This window comes from Argiope bruennichi, chromosome 5, assembly GCF_947563725.1.
Source record: "Argiope bruennichi chromosome 5, qqArgBrue1.1, whole genome shotgun sequence".
In the NCBI taxonomy this organism is placed as follows: domain Eukaryota; kingdom Metazoa; phylum Arthropoda; class Arachnida; order Araneae; family Araneidae; genus Argiope; species Argiope bruennichi.
The window spans coordinates 21529596-21546956 of NC_079155.1; the positions used below are offsets into that span (position 1 = coordinate 21529596).

The 17361-nt window shown below is 31.5% G+C and overlaps 1 protein-coding gene across 1 annotated transcript in view; it reads right to left on the bottom strand.

The window, feature by feature from the left end:
- Nucleotides 1-5774: 5774 nt before the first annotated feature.
- Nucleotides 5775-17361, bottom strand: part of LOC129968908 (5-hydroxytryptamine receptor 2B-like) — a 49277-nt gene continuing 37690 nt past the window's right edge. The window contains exons 2-3 of the mRNA XM_056083246.1: nt 11393-11594; nt 5775-6374 (exon numbers count right to left, since the gene is read on the bottom strand). Of these exons, the coding sequence (XP_055939221.1) occupies nt 6063-6374; nt 11393-11594 (514 nt within the window). The 3' untranslated portion in view covers nt 5775-6062. The remainder of the gene's footprint in view (nt 6375-11392; nt 11595-17361) is intronic.

Consider the following 17361-nt stretch of genomic DNA (forward strand, 5'->3'; position numbering starts at 1 on the left):
AACAATATCAAAATTCAAATAATGTGATCTAGCGAGAAGATTTATTGTAAATATGAGGTCATGTCGAAATTCAGACTTTGGCAATTATGAGCAACATTTTATAGGAATATAAAATCATGCACTTTAACTTTTCAGATTTGACCTTTCCATTCTAGTCAACCTATTATAATGTAAAGACTATATGAAAACATTCCCAATCTTACTTCAACTTGAGATTGCAAAACAAAATTAAATTAAATTAAAGCATATTTTCTTTTATTTGGTTTTTAATTAAAGAAAAGATATATTATAGAATAATAATTATAACCAGTATAATTAGTAAATCTGAAAAAATAGTTGATTATCATTGTATCTTGTCTGCAACTTGCTGTGACAAAAAAAGTAGACTCGCGAAATGAAAACGGAAAAGAATAAAAATAAGCGAAGCCAATTAAAGAATATGAAAGAATTAATAGAAAAAAAAAACGAAAATGCATGAAAAAAAAACAATTGTTAGAAAAGTGATTTTAAAAATTGGATGAACTATAGAAAACGATATGTACGCTTTCTTATGAATAAATTTAAAATGCGATGATTTTTTTTTCTTTTGTTAGAATAACAGCAGTGAATTTCATCAAGAGGTTTATTATTTTCCATGTCATGATATTAATTGAAAAAAGCATCTTACATTTTTTTTCTTTGGAATTAATAATTTATTAGCTTTACAGATTTATGATGTTTTTATAAATACACGAAGAGGGTGTTTACACCTTTTGAAGATGTTTTCCAATTTAAATTTAAAAATAATTGGGTAAAAGGCAAGAAAAAAATATCCGGTGGAGATAAGTTTTTTTTAAAAAAAATTAATTCACAGGAAATAAAATTTCTTTGTACTCTGTTATGACGCACATTCGATTTCTTTTTAAAGAGAAATATTCAAATTATGCTTACGTAAATCAGCATAATTAGACTGTTGACGACGAATATAAATAAATGACTAAATCATGACTACGAATATAAATAAATGACTAAATCATGACTACGAATATAAATAAATGACTAAATCATGACTACGAATATCAATAAATGATTAAATCAAGACAAAGATGATAAATAAATGACTCTAACAATAAAGACTTTTCATAACATATTTTTTTATTTTGAAACACCAAATGCTTTTCAGCTTTCCAAAGTACTATTACTAATTTCTGTAACAACATATAATATAATGACATATCAGACAAGGTAATATAATCTTCATGCACATTTTGAACAAAATTAAATATGACATCAATTCAAAATTTTTTTGATGGACGAACAGAACCATAGTTAATGACTTATCATGCATCAAAACAACTTTTAGAAATCTTCCAAATAATGTACAGGGTGATACAAAATGATGCAAACCTTTAATGACACATTAGACAAGATAATATAATCTTCATGAACATCAACAGTAACATTAACTTGTAATTTGTTGTTGGACGAACAGAACCATAGTTAATGACATTTCATGCATTAAAACATCTTTTAGAAATCTGCCAAATAATGTGCAGGGTGATACAAAATGATGCAAACCTTCAATTTGCGATGGAGCTGAAAATGCGAAGCTTAATTTCACTCAGAGAAGTCAATGTCGTCCTAATAAAGCAGTACACACGGAGATTTGGTGACTATTTCTCAGATATGCACAAACTGTCTTCAAGCATATCAAAATTCAAACTGCCATGCGTGTTACAACAAATATTTTCGCTTAATACTTCATAAATATGTGAATTTCAATAATAACAAATATTTTCAGAGTTATACACACCAGTTATTTTTGAAATATTGTATTTTTTCAGAAAATAAGGATGAGATCTCATTTGTTCTGAAACCGGTAGTGTTAGAAGGTACATTCCTCAATTAATGAAGTAATAAAGCTTCCTTATATTTTACTGATCGGAAATTCTTACAATCAGTTTTAAATGTCAAAAAACTGCAATTGCATTATTAAATAAACAATCTTTTGTAATTTACATTAAATAAAATTATTGCAAGATTTGTTTAACAATGTAATTAAATGGCATCGATAGAAAATCCTTTGAAAAATTTTATAAATTGCTTGTAAAATTTATGTGACAACGCTTGTAAAAATATGTCTGACAACGCTCAATGTTTGACTTCATGTTTTCATTTTAAAATGTAATTGTTTTAAAATATAGTAACAATTTTAATTTTATTATTTTCCAAAATTTATTATATATTTTCACCATATAACTTTCGTGAGACCGGGATAGCTTTGTTGGTAGGGCGTTGGACTCGCATCCCTTAAGTTGCGAGGTCGAACCCCGCCTGGCAGAAGACTCTGCATGTGTGTGGTTGCTGGCGCATGTATAAATCTGTCGTGGTCCCAAAGTCCTCCATGTCGAGAGTAGTACCACTAGGGGTACTGGATCAGGGGTGATCGTTCTCTGGTTCCTGTCTTAATTACGTTTTGTGGATGAGTGAATGAAATGCATGAATGAAGTTCGCCGCGTAAAAAGGGTTGTGACGTGTGTAGTGGCAAAGTCGTACTCTTGATCCTAGGTGGCGCTATTGAAAAAACAAGAGGCGCTCAATCGACTTAAATCGTTGACACATAATTCTCAGCGGCCTTGTAAAGTGCCATAATTCACAACAACGTATACTTTTCACAACTAAAATATTTAACATGTTGCATACGATCTTTGAAGAAGACTGTTTATCAAAAAGAAGAGAATTTGAAAAACATAATAAAAAGGTATTTTTATATCATATAAATAAGATAAGAATCTATCGTAAATGAAAGCTGATCTGGTAAATCATTCCCTTGTTTAATCATCAGCGTACCGATTTGCTGATTGGAGGAATGGTGGTTATTAATTATAATCAAGTAAAATTATTGTTGAATAAGTTCTTATATCAGAAATTACCTGAATTGTGGCGAGGTAACGCATGTGTTTTGACGCTAACAAAATTCCTTCAAGGCCTTCTCATACTGCTTTTTTTATTCACTAATTTCCAATTAAATAGAGCTACAGAAGTTCTGAATTTCCCAGATATGGCACTGTGTGATTTTTTTATGTCAATGGTTGAGAATGCTTTATTACGGTTATCATTCTGGAGTCCATTCATGCAATTAAACAAAATTCGTAAGGATCCTTGAAAGATTTTCATTGGGAAGATTTCAAGTCATATGTGAAATCGTGTTAGAATGTGACCAATACCTTTATGAAATTTTTCATTTTTAGTTTAAGCTTTCAGATTTTATTTTATTTCAATGAATGGCAATAGTGTTTTGCCTGCACATACACACACGCTGTAACACCCACCTACACTTGCATACACGCACATACATGTTATGGAAGTTGAAAGTAACCATATGGATTGACTGAATATTAACGTTTTGAATAAAAATAGGGTGAATGAGGTATTAAAAGTTGTGTACTCTTCGTTCACTTGCATGTGTTTTGAAGATTTGAAAAATGTTGTAGTTTAGTTATATTAACATTCCTCTCTAAAGTAACACTAGGATTATTTTGGGACGGACTTTGTAATTTTGAACATCAGTCACATGTCGAGGACGAGACCTGAACTAGCATCCTCCTCCCTAAACTTCTACATCACACCAGCCGGAGGACGTTTATCCCCGACGGATTTAACGTGCACCAGAGCCGCTTACACGATGGTTCTTCGGTGGAATAGGGTCTTGAATCTAAAACCCTCCGGTTCCGAAGCCGATACCAACAGCCACTGCCGCCCGAAATGCTGTCGACAAATATTGTTGTATACAAAGTATTCAGAAGAGATTAATTTGAAGGATATGTAATTGTATATCATTTATTGTATGTATTGTAGTAGTATATCATTTTATATGTATTGTAGTAGTATATAATTTTATATGTATTATATATGTATTCTAGTAGTATATCATTTTATATGTATTATATATGTATTCTAGTAGTATATCATTTTATATGTATTGTAGTAGTATATCATTTTATATGTATTGTAGTAGTATATCATTTTATATGTATTGTAGTAGTATATCATTTTATATGTATTGTAGTAGTATATCATTTTATATGTATTGTAGTAGTATATCATTTTATATGTATTGTAGTAGTATATCATTTTATATGTATTGTAGTAGTATATTATTTTATACTGAAGCACAAATTGATGACGCTGTATGATATATATATATATATGTTTTCCGAGAAATGTTATAATTTATTTGTTTATGTATGATTTGTCCATAATAATGATTAAAAATTAATACTCATGTATTAAAATAGAAAGACTTCGTTCAGGCTCATATACAATCCTCAGGGCTAAAAATTAAAGATGGAGGGTAAAAAGCGGGTAAAGAAAGAATTTATTGGCCCTTCAATTGATAATTTTTGATTCTCTCAGGAATAATCTACATTTTTTGCAGTCTGACGGGGATGACAGAAATGTCCTTTCTCCCATTCCTAATCCTTAACTGACTTCTCCCTCATCTTTTTCCACTAGAGCAGGAAATGGTACCATTTCGGACTCTAGAATGTCGACAACAGTACTAGTGCGAAATATATTTTAATTGTATTTATATATGATATAGATATTAATTTCGAATTACATAAAATTTGCCAGTTTAAAAAATGGCAAATATTATAATAAAATAATAATAAATAATAAAACTTAATAGCGCAAATAAAATTAATTTTATTTACGCTGACGTAATAACTTAAATTTTAACATAAAAACATAAATTATAATAATATAATTAATGAAAACACATATTTTAAAATAAAAGCATAAATTATAATAACATAAATAATAAAAACATAAATTATAATATCATAAATAATAAAAATATGAATTTATAATAACATCATAAACATAAATTTTAATAATATAAAATAAAAATATGAATTTATAATAACATTATAACATAAATTTTAATAATATAAAATAAAAATATGAATTTATAATAACATTATAACATAAATTTTAATAATATAAAATAAAAATAAAAACTAATTATAACATAAATTTTAAACGAAACATAAATTTCAGAGATAAATACATAAATTTTTAATAAAAATTTAATAAAAAAAAAATAAATAAAAATTTTAAATTAAAAATAATAATAATAAAACATAACAATAATAACATACATTTTAAACAAAATAAATTTAATAAAAACATGAATTTTGAAAATAACAACAAGAACACTGAAAATTTGCGAATGGAATAAACGAATCACAACATTTTATAGAAATTAGTGCATCATTTAGGCCATGTGGACTTGATCGTTCCATAAAGAAATAAACTTCCTTAAATAATTGAGAACTAATATTTATAACCGGGCAAAAATACATCTAATATATCATTTGTATTACTTAACCATGCTTTTTGAATCTTTATTATCATATTGAATATAAATCTTGAGGTATCATGCACTGGTTCGAATTATCAAATAGATAAAGATGGTAACTGGCTTGGGGTTCCAAACTTATACATTCGTTATATTTTCAAAGTAATTTGGTTGTGTACCTTCATTTGCTTTTTATTGCTATGTATTCGAATGTAATCAAATTGAAATCACATATCCTTTACATTTAGCATCATTATTTAAAAAAAAACTAAATTTATTTGTAGATAAATATGGTTGTGCCAATAATCTTTTACAAATGTTCTTGAGCGATTTACAAGCCAACAGCCCTAATAAACTTTGTATTAAAGTATTTGGATTATATTTAAAAATGTTTTGTAATTTATTTTAGCATTTTGTTTAACATTCTCTTTAGATTAAAAAAAAATTATATACTATCTATTAAAATAATTTCTCATGAATATGATTTAAAATTAAAAGCTTTGTTATTTTAATTTCTCTCAATATTAAAAAAAAAGAGGAGGAGGAGGAAAGAGGGTTTCAAGCTAGCCATCTGAAAGGATTTTCCGAGGTTTAATCCCACGCTGATCATACATAAATAGGATTTCATAATTTGTATCTTACATTCCTCAAAAAGGTTCTGTGTGAATTTTGTATCACCCTGCACGTTAAAACATTGCCGGAGAGTGTTCATGCACGGTCTTTATGCTCTTGCCGAGGGGTGACGCTTACCCCTGATCACCCTAGCGAAAGCCTTCCTGAAATCCGGGTTGAAGTGCGTGTAGATGAGGGGGTTGAGAGTCGAGTTAAGGTATCCGAGCCATAAGAACAGAGAGAAGAGTCGGGGATGGAGCTCGCAGGAGGTGCACAGGGCCATGAGCAGAGCCATCACGAAGAAGGGCAACCAGCAGATGACGAATACTCCAGTGATGATGACCAGGGTCTTGCCTGCCTTCTTCTCCCGTTTGGACTCGACTGTGTCTCTGGGACGCTTCTTTATCTTTGATGGAGTGTCCTGCAAAAATAGAAAGAAAAAAAACACCTTTTGATTCATAAAATTGAAGGAATTTTGATGAAATTAACGAAACACAGATCCATGTTTCTTTTTAGGGGTTATGATAGTTGTAGTCGTTAGAGTGAATGTCTTCTCCGCTACCTTTTATTTCCAATACAGAATTATTCAAAACAATAATATAGATTATAAATGATTATTACTTTCTCGTAAGCCAAGAATTGAGAAAGTATTCCGATGGAAATTTAGCGTTGTTTTTTTTTCGGTTCTATAATAATTGCTCTGCCATATGCCAGTATCCATGCGGCAATCCTTTTCAATATCTTATGAAGTATTTGCGAAACTCTCATTTATTGTGATGTATCAACAGGTACAGCTCGACCTTATATTCCTGAATCATTTCGTCAACAAATTTTTGCATCACTACATAATTTATCTCATCCTAGCATTCGCAGCACTTCAAAATTAATTCGATCGCGTTTTATTTGGCCTTCCATTCGAAAAGATTGTAACAATTGGGCTAAACATTGCATCCCGTGTCAAAAATCGAAGGTAATTCGCCATACTAAGACCCCAGTAGGAAAATTTGTAGACCAATCACAGAGGTTCGAACATGTACACCTGGACCTTGTTGGCCCTCTACCTCCTTCCCAAGGAAACTATTATTGTTTAACAATGATAGATAGGTTCACGAGATGGCCAGAGGCCGTAATCCCATCGACCAGCACGGGGCAGAAGTTCGGTGCAAGCCGGCGAAGGCAGGAAGTGAATCACTCGTATCCGTTGGAGAGCAAAGTTCATCTCCAAAGGTATGATTGATGCTTATCGCCAGTTGGCGAAACAAACAGTCATTTATCGCCTGTTTGGCCGCTGCATATTTTATACAATATTTTCTATTCTTTTACAATTGCAAGTGTGAGCAATAAATAAAATCTAATTGTTTGTATCTGACATCAACACTCAATATCCATTCACTCACTTGTTCTTTCATCACAAATTACTGAATAAAAATGCGTATAACAAATAATTCTTTTAATAAAAACATCAACAGTCAGAAGTAACATAAAAGAATAAATTGCTACAATTAGAGAACACAATTCTAGAATAGCATCCGAATCATGGTCATCACAGATTTATTCTATTTAGATGAGAAAAAAAAGCATCTTTCTAAAAGTTTGGATTTTTAGTTGAGAGACATGCCGGGTCACGGAATAGTGAGGTAGAGAAAACATCTTGAGAACAAACTCCCAGGAGAAACACTGTAGAATGGTTAAATTCGGAACCCTCATTATCGAATTTAAGAGCACCTCTACACTTCCCCTTCCATGAAAGTACATGCTCTTTAATAGTCACCACACATGCAAAGATAATGTTAAGATAAAATCTACGATTAATTCCGATTAAATAAAAACATAAGAAGATTTTTCAGACGATTGAAATTGTCACGTTCTGATGTCTAAATCTTCTGTCAAGGTTTGCGGACATATCTCTTTGAATTTGGCTGAACTGGATGTCAGCGCGGTTGTTTCTCATATGATGAAATTGAGTCACATAAGGCAATTATGACGGGCAAAAACAAAACGTCTAGCTTCATTTTATCTTAAAATCAATATTTTATCCCTAATAATGTTTGCAAGGAAGTTACAGTCACTTGTAATAAGTGCAATAGCTCTGAATAACTTTGCATTAACAATGAAAATATAAAATTCGTGAATGGTTTAATGGTTCTACTTGATTAGTTTATAAGCAATTTTTATATTAGTTTATGCTTTTATATTAGTTTTCAATAACATATTTGTTTTAGTTTTAGACCCATTAGCGAAAATGCATTAACAAGAAGTTTTGAAGTAAATTGTAATAAATATGGGGACAAAAATATGAGGAAAGAATGGACATTATCTATAAACTCGAATGAATTGGTAAGCATTCTCTCCTGATTTAAATCCAATAGAACATGCGCGGGATGCTTTGGGGAGATGCCTTGCGGCACGATTATATCCGCCGGAGAACATCTAAAAACTGAAACCGATGCTGATTGAAGAATGGGTACTCTTATCTCAAAAACTGTAGGACCATCTGGTGCTGAGTATGGAGAGACGGTGCGAAGCCACCAATGCAGTAACGTGAGGGCATATCCCATACTAAGAAAAATCTCCTTGTACTACCCCTTGGACAAACAATCAAGTGTAGCGATACTATGAGTTCAAGAAAGCCCTTATTTTTTTTATTCCATACTATATGCAATGTATTCATTTTTGCGCAAATATGTCTGTCACTCATTTCTTAATTTCATGCCTCTCAGATGATTTCTCGTAGACAAAAAGGCACCTATTGCTCAAGATTTGCACGACAGTGTATATCTTGTACTTCGACACTCGGCATTTGTGCTTTGAAGATTTTCCAAACAATCTTTCATTTTTTGGAATAATGTCGAATATTTAAAGAAGTAAGATAAGAATAAAATAAGATAAACTAATATCGTGTGCTTAATATTTAAAACTGAAGCTTACGATTCATGTGATGAAAATATTTTGCATTTTCTCAAAAATCTTTGTTTGGATAGAAACAATCTTAACTTTATTTGGAATATTCTGAATAATACAAAGATATAAGAAAAAAAGAATAAATTACCAATATAAAGTAAATCTTTTGCTCAATATTTAAAGTTGCAACTCACGATTCACTTGATAAAAAAAATTGAGTTTCCGCACAAATTTATGTTTGAATTGTTACATTTTACTCAATTGAAAGCATAAATAAATGATCAGACACATAAATGAGATTCAAGCTTCCATGAGAGCATAAAATATTCAACAAAAACTTATTGAATTCCCTATTTATTTTAAATTTTAGTTAAATCGTGTTCAATTCAAAGAAATGTTCCACCAAAACGTTCATTGAATAGTTTCAAATGGAGGTTAAGAAAATACTCAACACAAAAACGAATTTTCAGATTTAGAATATGTAGCATTTTGTACTTTAAAAGACACTGAATAATCCTTTTACAAATTTAAACCTTAATTTCCAAGCCATAAAAAATTCCATCACGTCTTAGTCATGCATACGTAACTTGTATCAAGAAGAGCTTTTGACTTTCAAAACCCGAAGGGGTTTGTTTTTCTTTTAAAGTGTTTGTAAAATATTTTACGATCTCAGCTAAATGTCTGATCATTGAGGCTTGAAAATTCGAAGCACGTATTTTACGCGCCAGAAAACTTATAGCGCTGTCCTTGCAGAATTATGAAAAACGTGATAACTTGGAATTATTTCTGTTATGATGGAAAATCAGCAAGTCCATCGAATTTGAAATAATAATAATAATAATAATGGAGAAACTTAACAGATTTTACCAGTTACTGGCGACAAAAAGTATTTAATTACATAACGGAACTCAGACAATTAGAATAGTCTTCATTCAAATTTATCAATAAATGGAATCTCTTTACCTTTTCTTGGAATTTAAAATAAGCACAATTTTAAAATGGTGTTAATAATTTCATTTTTCAGTTCAGATTGAGAATTAAGAAAAAACCTATGACTTTTGTTCACGATGTCGAGTTTTGTATGCATTCCATCAAAAAGAAATAAAAATTCTCACTTAAAAAAATTACATTTAAAGGATTGTCTGCCTCTTTATAATAATTATTTATTTATTAAAATTTTTTTGAAAAACATTAATTATAATTATTGTTATTTTATTGATTAAAATTACTTTTGCCAAATTTAACATAATATTTAATGTTATTTCTAATACGAAAAGTATAATATTTTATTACATAGGATGAATTTTTGCACGAGATTGATTGTAAATGACAACAAAGGAAGAAAAACTTATTATTTTGGAACATTCTTTCCTCTTATATGCAGAATAAAGTTCTTCTTCTAGTACTCATTGAGCCACCACAATTTAATCTATAAAGACCTAACTTTAATTTTTTAAAAATATAAATTTAAAAGTGTCCACTATATGAAATCTTTAATTCCGTTTTATCACTTTTTAATAAGGGTGAAATTATTGCCTTAGAAATAAATGTATAAAGCGAGAATTTACTGGACAAGACGCTTTTTATCTTTAATCCCTTGCATATTCCCAACAAGCTGAAATGAGACTTTATTCTTTGAATCATAATGGATTTAGTTTCTGTAATAAATACTTATTTAAACAACAGAATGCAAAAAGCAGACTATTAAACTTATCGATTCATTTGTTTAGCACAATAATGTTAAATGTTGCTATTAAGATTTGTAATTTTAGGAAGAGCAGAAGTGTAATAAATAGGAACGACAACAACGAATAATTGTCTTAAACTTACTTTTAAAATAAATGCAAAAGTAAAAATTCCATAATTTCTAAATAATTTTTTTTTTTGCTTTTTTTACCAGCTTTAACTTTTAACTCATTCTTGACAATGATTAAAACTATATGCTTACATCACTATATAATGATTGGCTATGAAAAGAAATATGACTGCCACTGAAAGTTGTTTGGAAGTGTGGTGAAAACTTATAAGCCAGTTAACAGCTACGTACAAGGGCAATTGCTTTTGTATTGTGGTCATGTTACTGAGCTTCAAACCACAAGGTCCCAGATTCTCCCCTAGCGCTTCACAATCCACCATCTACCCACAACCAAAGTCGTCAGACCCACTTGACGCAGCAACACAAAGTCGTCAGACTCACATGGCGCAACAGCAACCACTTACCCACACACGCTCGTCATAACGCTTGGCGCTACTCAAATGGGTACAGGTGCATTTGACTCAACCGCTAATACATCACCACTCAACGGCCATATCGTTCGTCTCACTGGAGGGAGAGTCTGCGGTGAAAGCTTATAAGCCAGTTAACAGCTACGTATAAGGGCAATTGCTTTTGTATTGTGGTCATGTTAATAGGCTGCAAACCACAAGGTCCTAGGTTCTATTCTCGCCCATTCTAATTTGCTATAGAAGCAATGTTTACATAAAATGTGATCACATTTGGTGATAAAACATGGGATTTTTCTAAATAATTACACTTACAGTCTTGACGGATCCGTTGAACGAGGTGATCCCTTCAGAGACCAGGGGCAGGAGGGTAGCCGGGCGGATTGGCCTCCTGCGGATGCGCCTACGGGCCACCTGATAAATGCGCCAATACAAGATAAGAATGAGCACCAGGGGTACATAGAAGGTGGCGCAGGTAGCGAAGATCTGATAGCCGATGTCTTGGCTCAGCAGGCATCTAGAAAGACAAAAAAATTCGTTAAAATGAAGATGAAAGCGAAATCAATGGAACATATTCCCGAACATGTATAAGAGCCAAATGAATATTATTAAATTTTTATAACATTTATTCATAATTTCCTACCGACCTCCACCGGTATCATTTGGTTTTCTCAAAACTCTTTTGTATACTTTATAATAAATGCCTTGTGTGTTACTAATTGTATGCCATCGGCGAACAATAGTTGCAAAAGAGCCTATTAGAGAGAGATCGTTGGTAATTTTTTGATGCTTAATCACTGGAATGCTATTAACACGCTAGAAGAGTGGGCACACTCACTTTAATAACAGTCTTTGTCTTATTCCCCTGCATAAAGTTTGAGACCTTGATAAGTTTGCGAATACTTTGCTTTGCATTGGGGAACGATAGTTACGAAATATAGATGTTTGGCATGAGTACAGCATTTTTACTGAATCTTTCGCCAGAATATCTTGTGATGCCTTTTTGGACGCCCATTAACAGCAAAATAAGATACAAAACTACAGTTTTAGTCACAAGATAGCATACCAAATTTCATCCATTTAAATCATTGCCTTTATGGGTTATTACGTTCGCATGCATGCATAAGTACAAACCGACAGGCGGTCAACCATTAAACGGATTTGTTTCAAATTTTTATACCTATCTATATTGTCCCCCGGGGGCACCTTGAAATGAGGATGAGATGCTTCCGGCATGGTGGTTGGATCTCGCCACCCTGGAGGGTACACTAATAGGTGGGGGATCTGACTCCTCCCATCGATGACGGGACGTACTTCCTTCGGGGAGGGTTGTACCGTGGCCGGTGATGGCCCTTATGACTCAACCACAGTTCCTGCCAATGTTGCTGTTGCGGCGGTCCGGTCATTCAATTTTTATGGTTTAAATCCGTGTGCCTTCGTGGCGGGTCGGAGAGTTAGATGGCTGACTTACCTATCTATATTTTATATATAAAACCTATGTACTAAACTTTATCCATCTAGTTCTTTCTGTTTAATAATTATCGATTTCATTTGTATACCAACAGTTAGATATATAGACTTTCTGTGAATGGACTTCATTCAGAGTTTGATAAAAACCTACAAAATTGGTCGGAATTCCATACACCAAATTTCAGAGGTCCTTTGCAAAGCGTTTTTGAATTATCAATTTAGCATAATGCCATAAAACGCATTTTTTGACCTCAAGGAGACCAAAAACGTGGAGATCATCAAAATCTTGAGTTCGAATTTTTTAAAATCGATAATAACATTTCCTCTATAATTATATAGGAAGTAAAATTGTGAGTTAATCTTCCGTTGATTGTTAATGCTTATATTTCTAACTAAAATTGATGAATAGGTTATGCGCAGTAAATGTGTTCCCTGTTCTTCAAAATATTTAAAATAAATAGTGTATCAATTTTACTGGTAGTGATTTAGAATTATTTTAAAAAACATGTTTGTGGCTTTAATTTTGAACATGCGTATATAAAAAGTCTCACAGTTATGCAAATTATTCAAAAATAATGGCCAATAAGATGAATAAACAAGAACCAGGAAGTTATAGGAAGTCGAAGGAAGTTAGTTGCTTTTTGGTTGCGGTTTGTTCTTTTGGCCATATGCCCATCTCATACTGTTGAGAAATCCAGTTGGGTTTTCAAGTAGGAGGAAATATTGACTTATCAAAGTTATTAGGTGATAAAATCAACAATACAATATGCACTGAAATGCGCTAGCGATAAATTCAAAATAAATTTCTTTCTTCATATAATCAGAGAAAAAAAACTCATTCAAAAACAATAGTACTAAAAAATTTTCTCTGTATCATATCAGTAAAACATGACTGTTATTGTCAGATTTCTTCTAAATTAATTAACTAGATTGATTGCGGATTGATTTAGTCACTGTAACCGTGGTACCACCATTCTTATTTATTCTATACAAATGTAAGAAAAATCAAAATATATGTAATTTTACATTGTACAGTTTCCAACTTCTCATATTCAACTACTTAATTTTGGAAAGATTGGTATAAATTAAAAAATTAGTTATATGGGAAATGAAATTTCCTATCATCATTGAAAAGCCAGTAATTTAAATTTTAAGATGATAAAAGAATAATTCAGGGACAATGTTTTATTCTAATGTTATGGCGGGAAAAATTAAAATAATTTTACTTCCATTTCACGCTTTTCAGGGTGCCGTAGAAATTTTTAATAACGCAGTAAGTCTTTCTAAGTGTAAGGAATATGTGTTCTAAATTTTATTTGATCCTGTCAAAAGGTGTGGAATTATTTATGGTTCAAACAGACTAACAAACTGACATTCAATTATGTGTATATAGATATGAGTAAGCAAACGATTCATTATAATGGGATAATGATATTAAAAACCAAAGTTTGAATGTTTTTTCTACAATCCATGGAAGTACGTAATCAAAAAACAATCAATACAAAGAGAATGTTGCAATATTGCAATAGCTGTTATTATTGACAATGATGCTGATAATTTCGACCATACTCTCAAGTCAGATAGTAAATTAACAAGAATAACAATCAATCCGTAGCATAATGTTAATAGATACAATTTAAACTCAAAGTAATGACATTTCTATAAAACTTTATGGAGCTTTTTAGAAATTATCATAAAACAATAAATATAATGTGTTCAAAGGAATAGTGAAAGAAATTTCCCAGTTCAAAATTTTCCACGAATTAAAGCAGCTCCGTTGTTTCTAATGGAATTTTTTTGGACGGACAGATAATAAAAGAAGAAATAAGAATGGATCTACAAATAAAATTTAGTTTTGCATTTACAAAAAAAAAAAGCGAAATGTCATTTATAGAAAAGAGAGAGAGAGAGAGAGAAAACAGGATGCGTGAATTCGAATTCATTGTCAAGTTAATTCACGAAATGGAAAAGTTCCGCTTTCAATCGAACATCGTTTTCCATTCAACATTAGTTCTGTCGATATTTAGAAAGTAACCTAATATTCAGTTAAGTGAAGAATAATACGGACAAAAGTTTCCACTTTGACTTATCTGTTCCCTCGCTTCACTGGCTGCTGCCCTACTAGCTTCTAACACTAAATTACAAAGAACGGTAGTACGTTCCCGTGTTTATTCAATAATTCCCTTTTAACTTTATTGCTTTGGGAAAAAGCAAGGCAGAATGTGGCTATTGTGCAAAGAAACTCAAACCATTTTAAAGGAATTTTGCAGCTATTTGCTTTTTTAGAATTGTTTGGCTGTTGCTGGTTTGGATAAGTGCTGTAGGGTTTTTTGGATCAATATTCTCTTGTTTTTGACAGGATCACATTTGATCATCTGTTACCTAGTATGTGCATAGACATTATTATACATCAAAACCTGTTTGTTTCTCATCAAATAACTCATAAATAGTGAAAATTTCTGTGAATATTTTCATAGTTTGAATTTATGGGATCTTTTAATGTTAGATAATACACATATCACAGCTACACAAAAACTATTTTGAGACAAATCATTACATTGATTTGAATTTAGATGAAGAGGTAAATAAATGAAACAGTGCCTAATTTTTAAAACTTCCCTACCTTTCTGATCTGAAATTATGTAAAGATGGTATAATAATGAGATGAGGATGGAACGGATACATCAAATTCATTTTCTTGGCGAGATTTCTATGTAATTTCGTGTCGAGACTATTATTCGTTAATGTTTATCTTACCATCAACCTACTTCTGAAAGAAATCTATGCTCTTGAAATCAAAAAGAAACATCAATATCATTTTCTTTCTTACTTTTTTACATTTTCCAGGATAATATCTTTGGATGTATTTTTTACTTCTCCTCAAATTACTGATGTTTGGACTCACGATTTCTTCCTTTTTTCAATGATATAGATTTAATGAAACTTTCGAATTGTTTCTAGAAATGTTCTTGCAATCAGTGAGAGTCTTCAGTTCCTGAGACGCGGGGTTAAATTATTTTTAATTAGGCTACGCTTCTGAAGAGCCTGGTGTCAATATGCTGGTAACTCTTGCCTAACTTTAGTAGCATAATTAAAGCCAGACAAGCAGAACTAATGATTTGTGTATTATTATAATAAGCTACAAACTAATAAATTTAAAAAAATCTTGTTTTGTTATTAGTTTACAATCCTCAAAATATATTTTTAAAAATTTTGAATTAAATCTAGATGAAATTACTACATACAGTCTGTTTTTTAAGCTGGATTTGGGAGGTTCTGGTTAAATTCTCTTCTACAAGTTTTTTTATTGATTCAAATTTATTTTTGCATCATTTATTTAAAAATTTGTACAGAAAAGGAAACATTATAAAAAAGACAAATTGCATTAAAAATAAAACAGTAATAAAGTCTGGCTTTATTAAAAAATAATTTAAAATATTATCAAGAAAATTGTGAGTCTGTGTTAATTTTATTTTTCAAGTCTGTTTTTTTACTTTAATAAAAATTTGAAAATGTAAAAAGGTGGTGATGTCTGGAGAAATCCTGCCGTTTATTTACTGGAAAGCAGGACCTGCTTACTGGAAACTCTGAAACTTACCATTTTCTCTAAATAGACATCTTCCCTATCCCTGCCAATATTTCACATCTCACAGTTGAAAAAAAAGCTCAGAAGATTTTCTTAAAATGATGGCCTGCTAAACAGGATGAAGAGAAGATGAGAAATAAAAGTTAAAGATTAACTTCTTTGTGGCTGGAGGCCAACAGCCTCGAAGATAATACCAAATCGGCGAATTAGTCCGTGATATGGATGACTTATGACTTATGATAAAGACAGCAATTAGCCACAACAAATCCTGTTGATACTGCACAGTTTAGTATTTGCGGTCGGTCAGCAGACATAAGAAGAAGAAGTGGTCAGAAACCACCACGGCTAACTGCTATTGCTTCTAAATGGACCTCTTCCCCTCCCCCTTGCCAACATTTCACAATCTCATAATTAGTCCATTAGGTCCCATTAGTCCATGATATGGATGGCTTATGATAAAGACAGCAATTAGCCGCAACAAATCCTGTTGATACTGCTCAGTTTAGTATTCGTGGTCGGTCAGCAGACATAAGAAGAAGTGGTCAGAAATCACCACGGCTAACTGCTATTGCTTCTAAATGGACCTCTCCCCCTCGCCAACATTTCACAATCTCATAATAGAAAGAAATTTATTATAAACTACAGTTTGTACCGAATCTAGATGGTTATTAAAAAACCTCTATATCAATTATTGCACATCTGTTTCCTTGGTGTTAATAAGGAAACATTGGATTACCCATCTAAAACTCTATGGTCATCTTTGTAGAATAGTTAGAGTGGAATAACATGCGAGATTGGAAATAACAAGAGTTTGAGATCGATACTGTAAACTTCATTTATACAAATTCATTCGTCAGTAGTCTTATGAAGGGGATAAATAGAATATTTCGAAATGATGTGGAAAATTACCAATTAATATAAGTGATTTCTATTACCATGGACATTTTATAATAATGTCGAAAACTTCGGTAGTCCTGCCCTTTGGCTATCAAGGAAACTAACCATTGTGATGAGTCGAATAAAGAACCTGATGGGGCAAGGAATAGTAAGTGTAATTATAAAATTCCCAAGAGATGCCTGGCGTAAAGAAAATTGATTGGCGAAGAAAACTACAATCACTTTCGACGGTGAGAGATACTGTTGGCTAATTCACAATCTGATATAATGAGATGAGTGCGTGATATATTTTGGAATGTTAGATAATTGTACTAATGGTCTTTTAATTGAA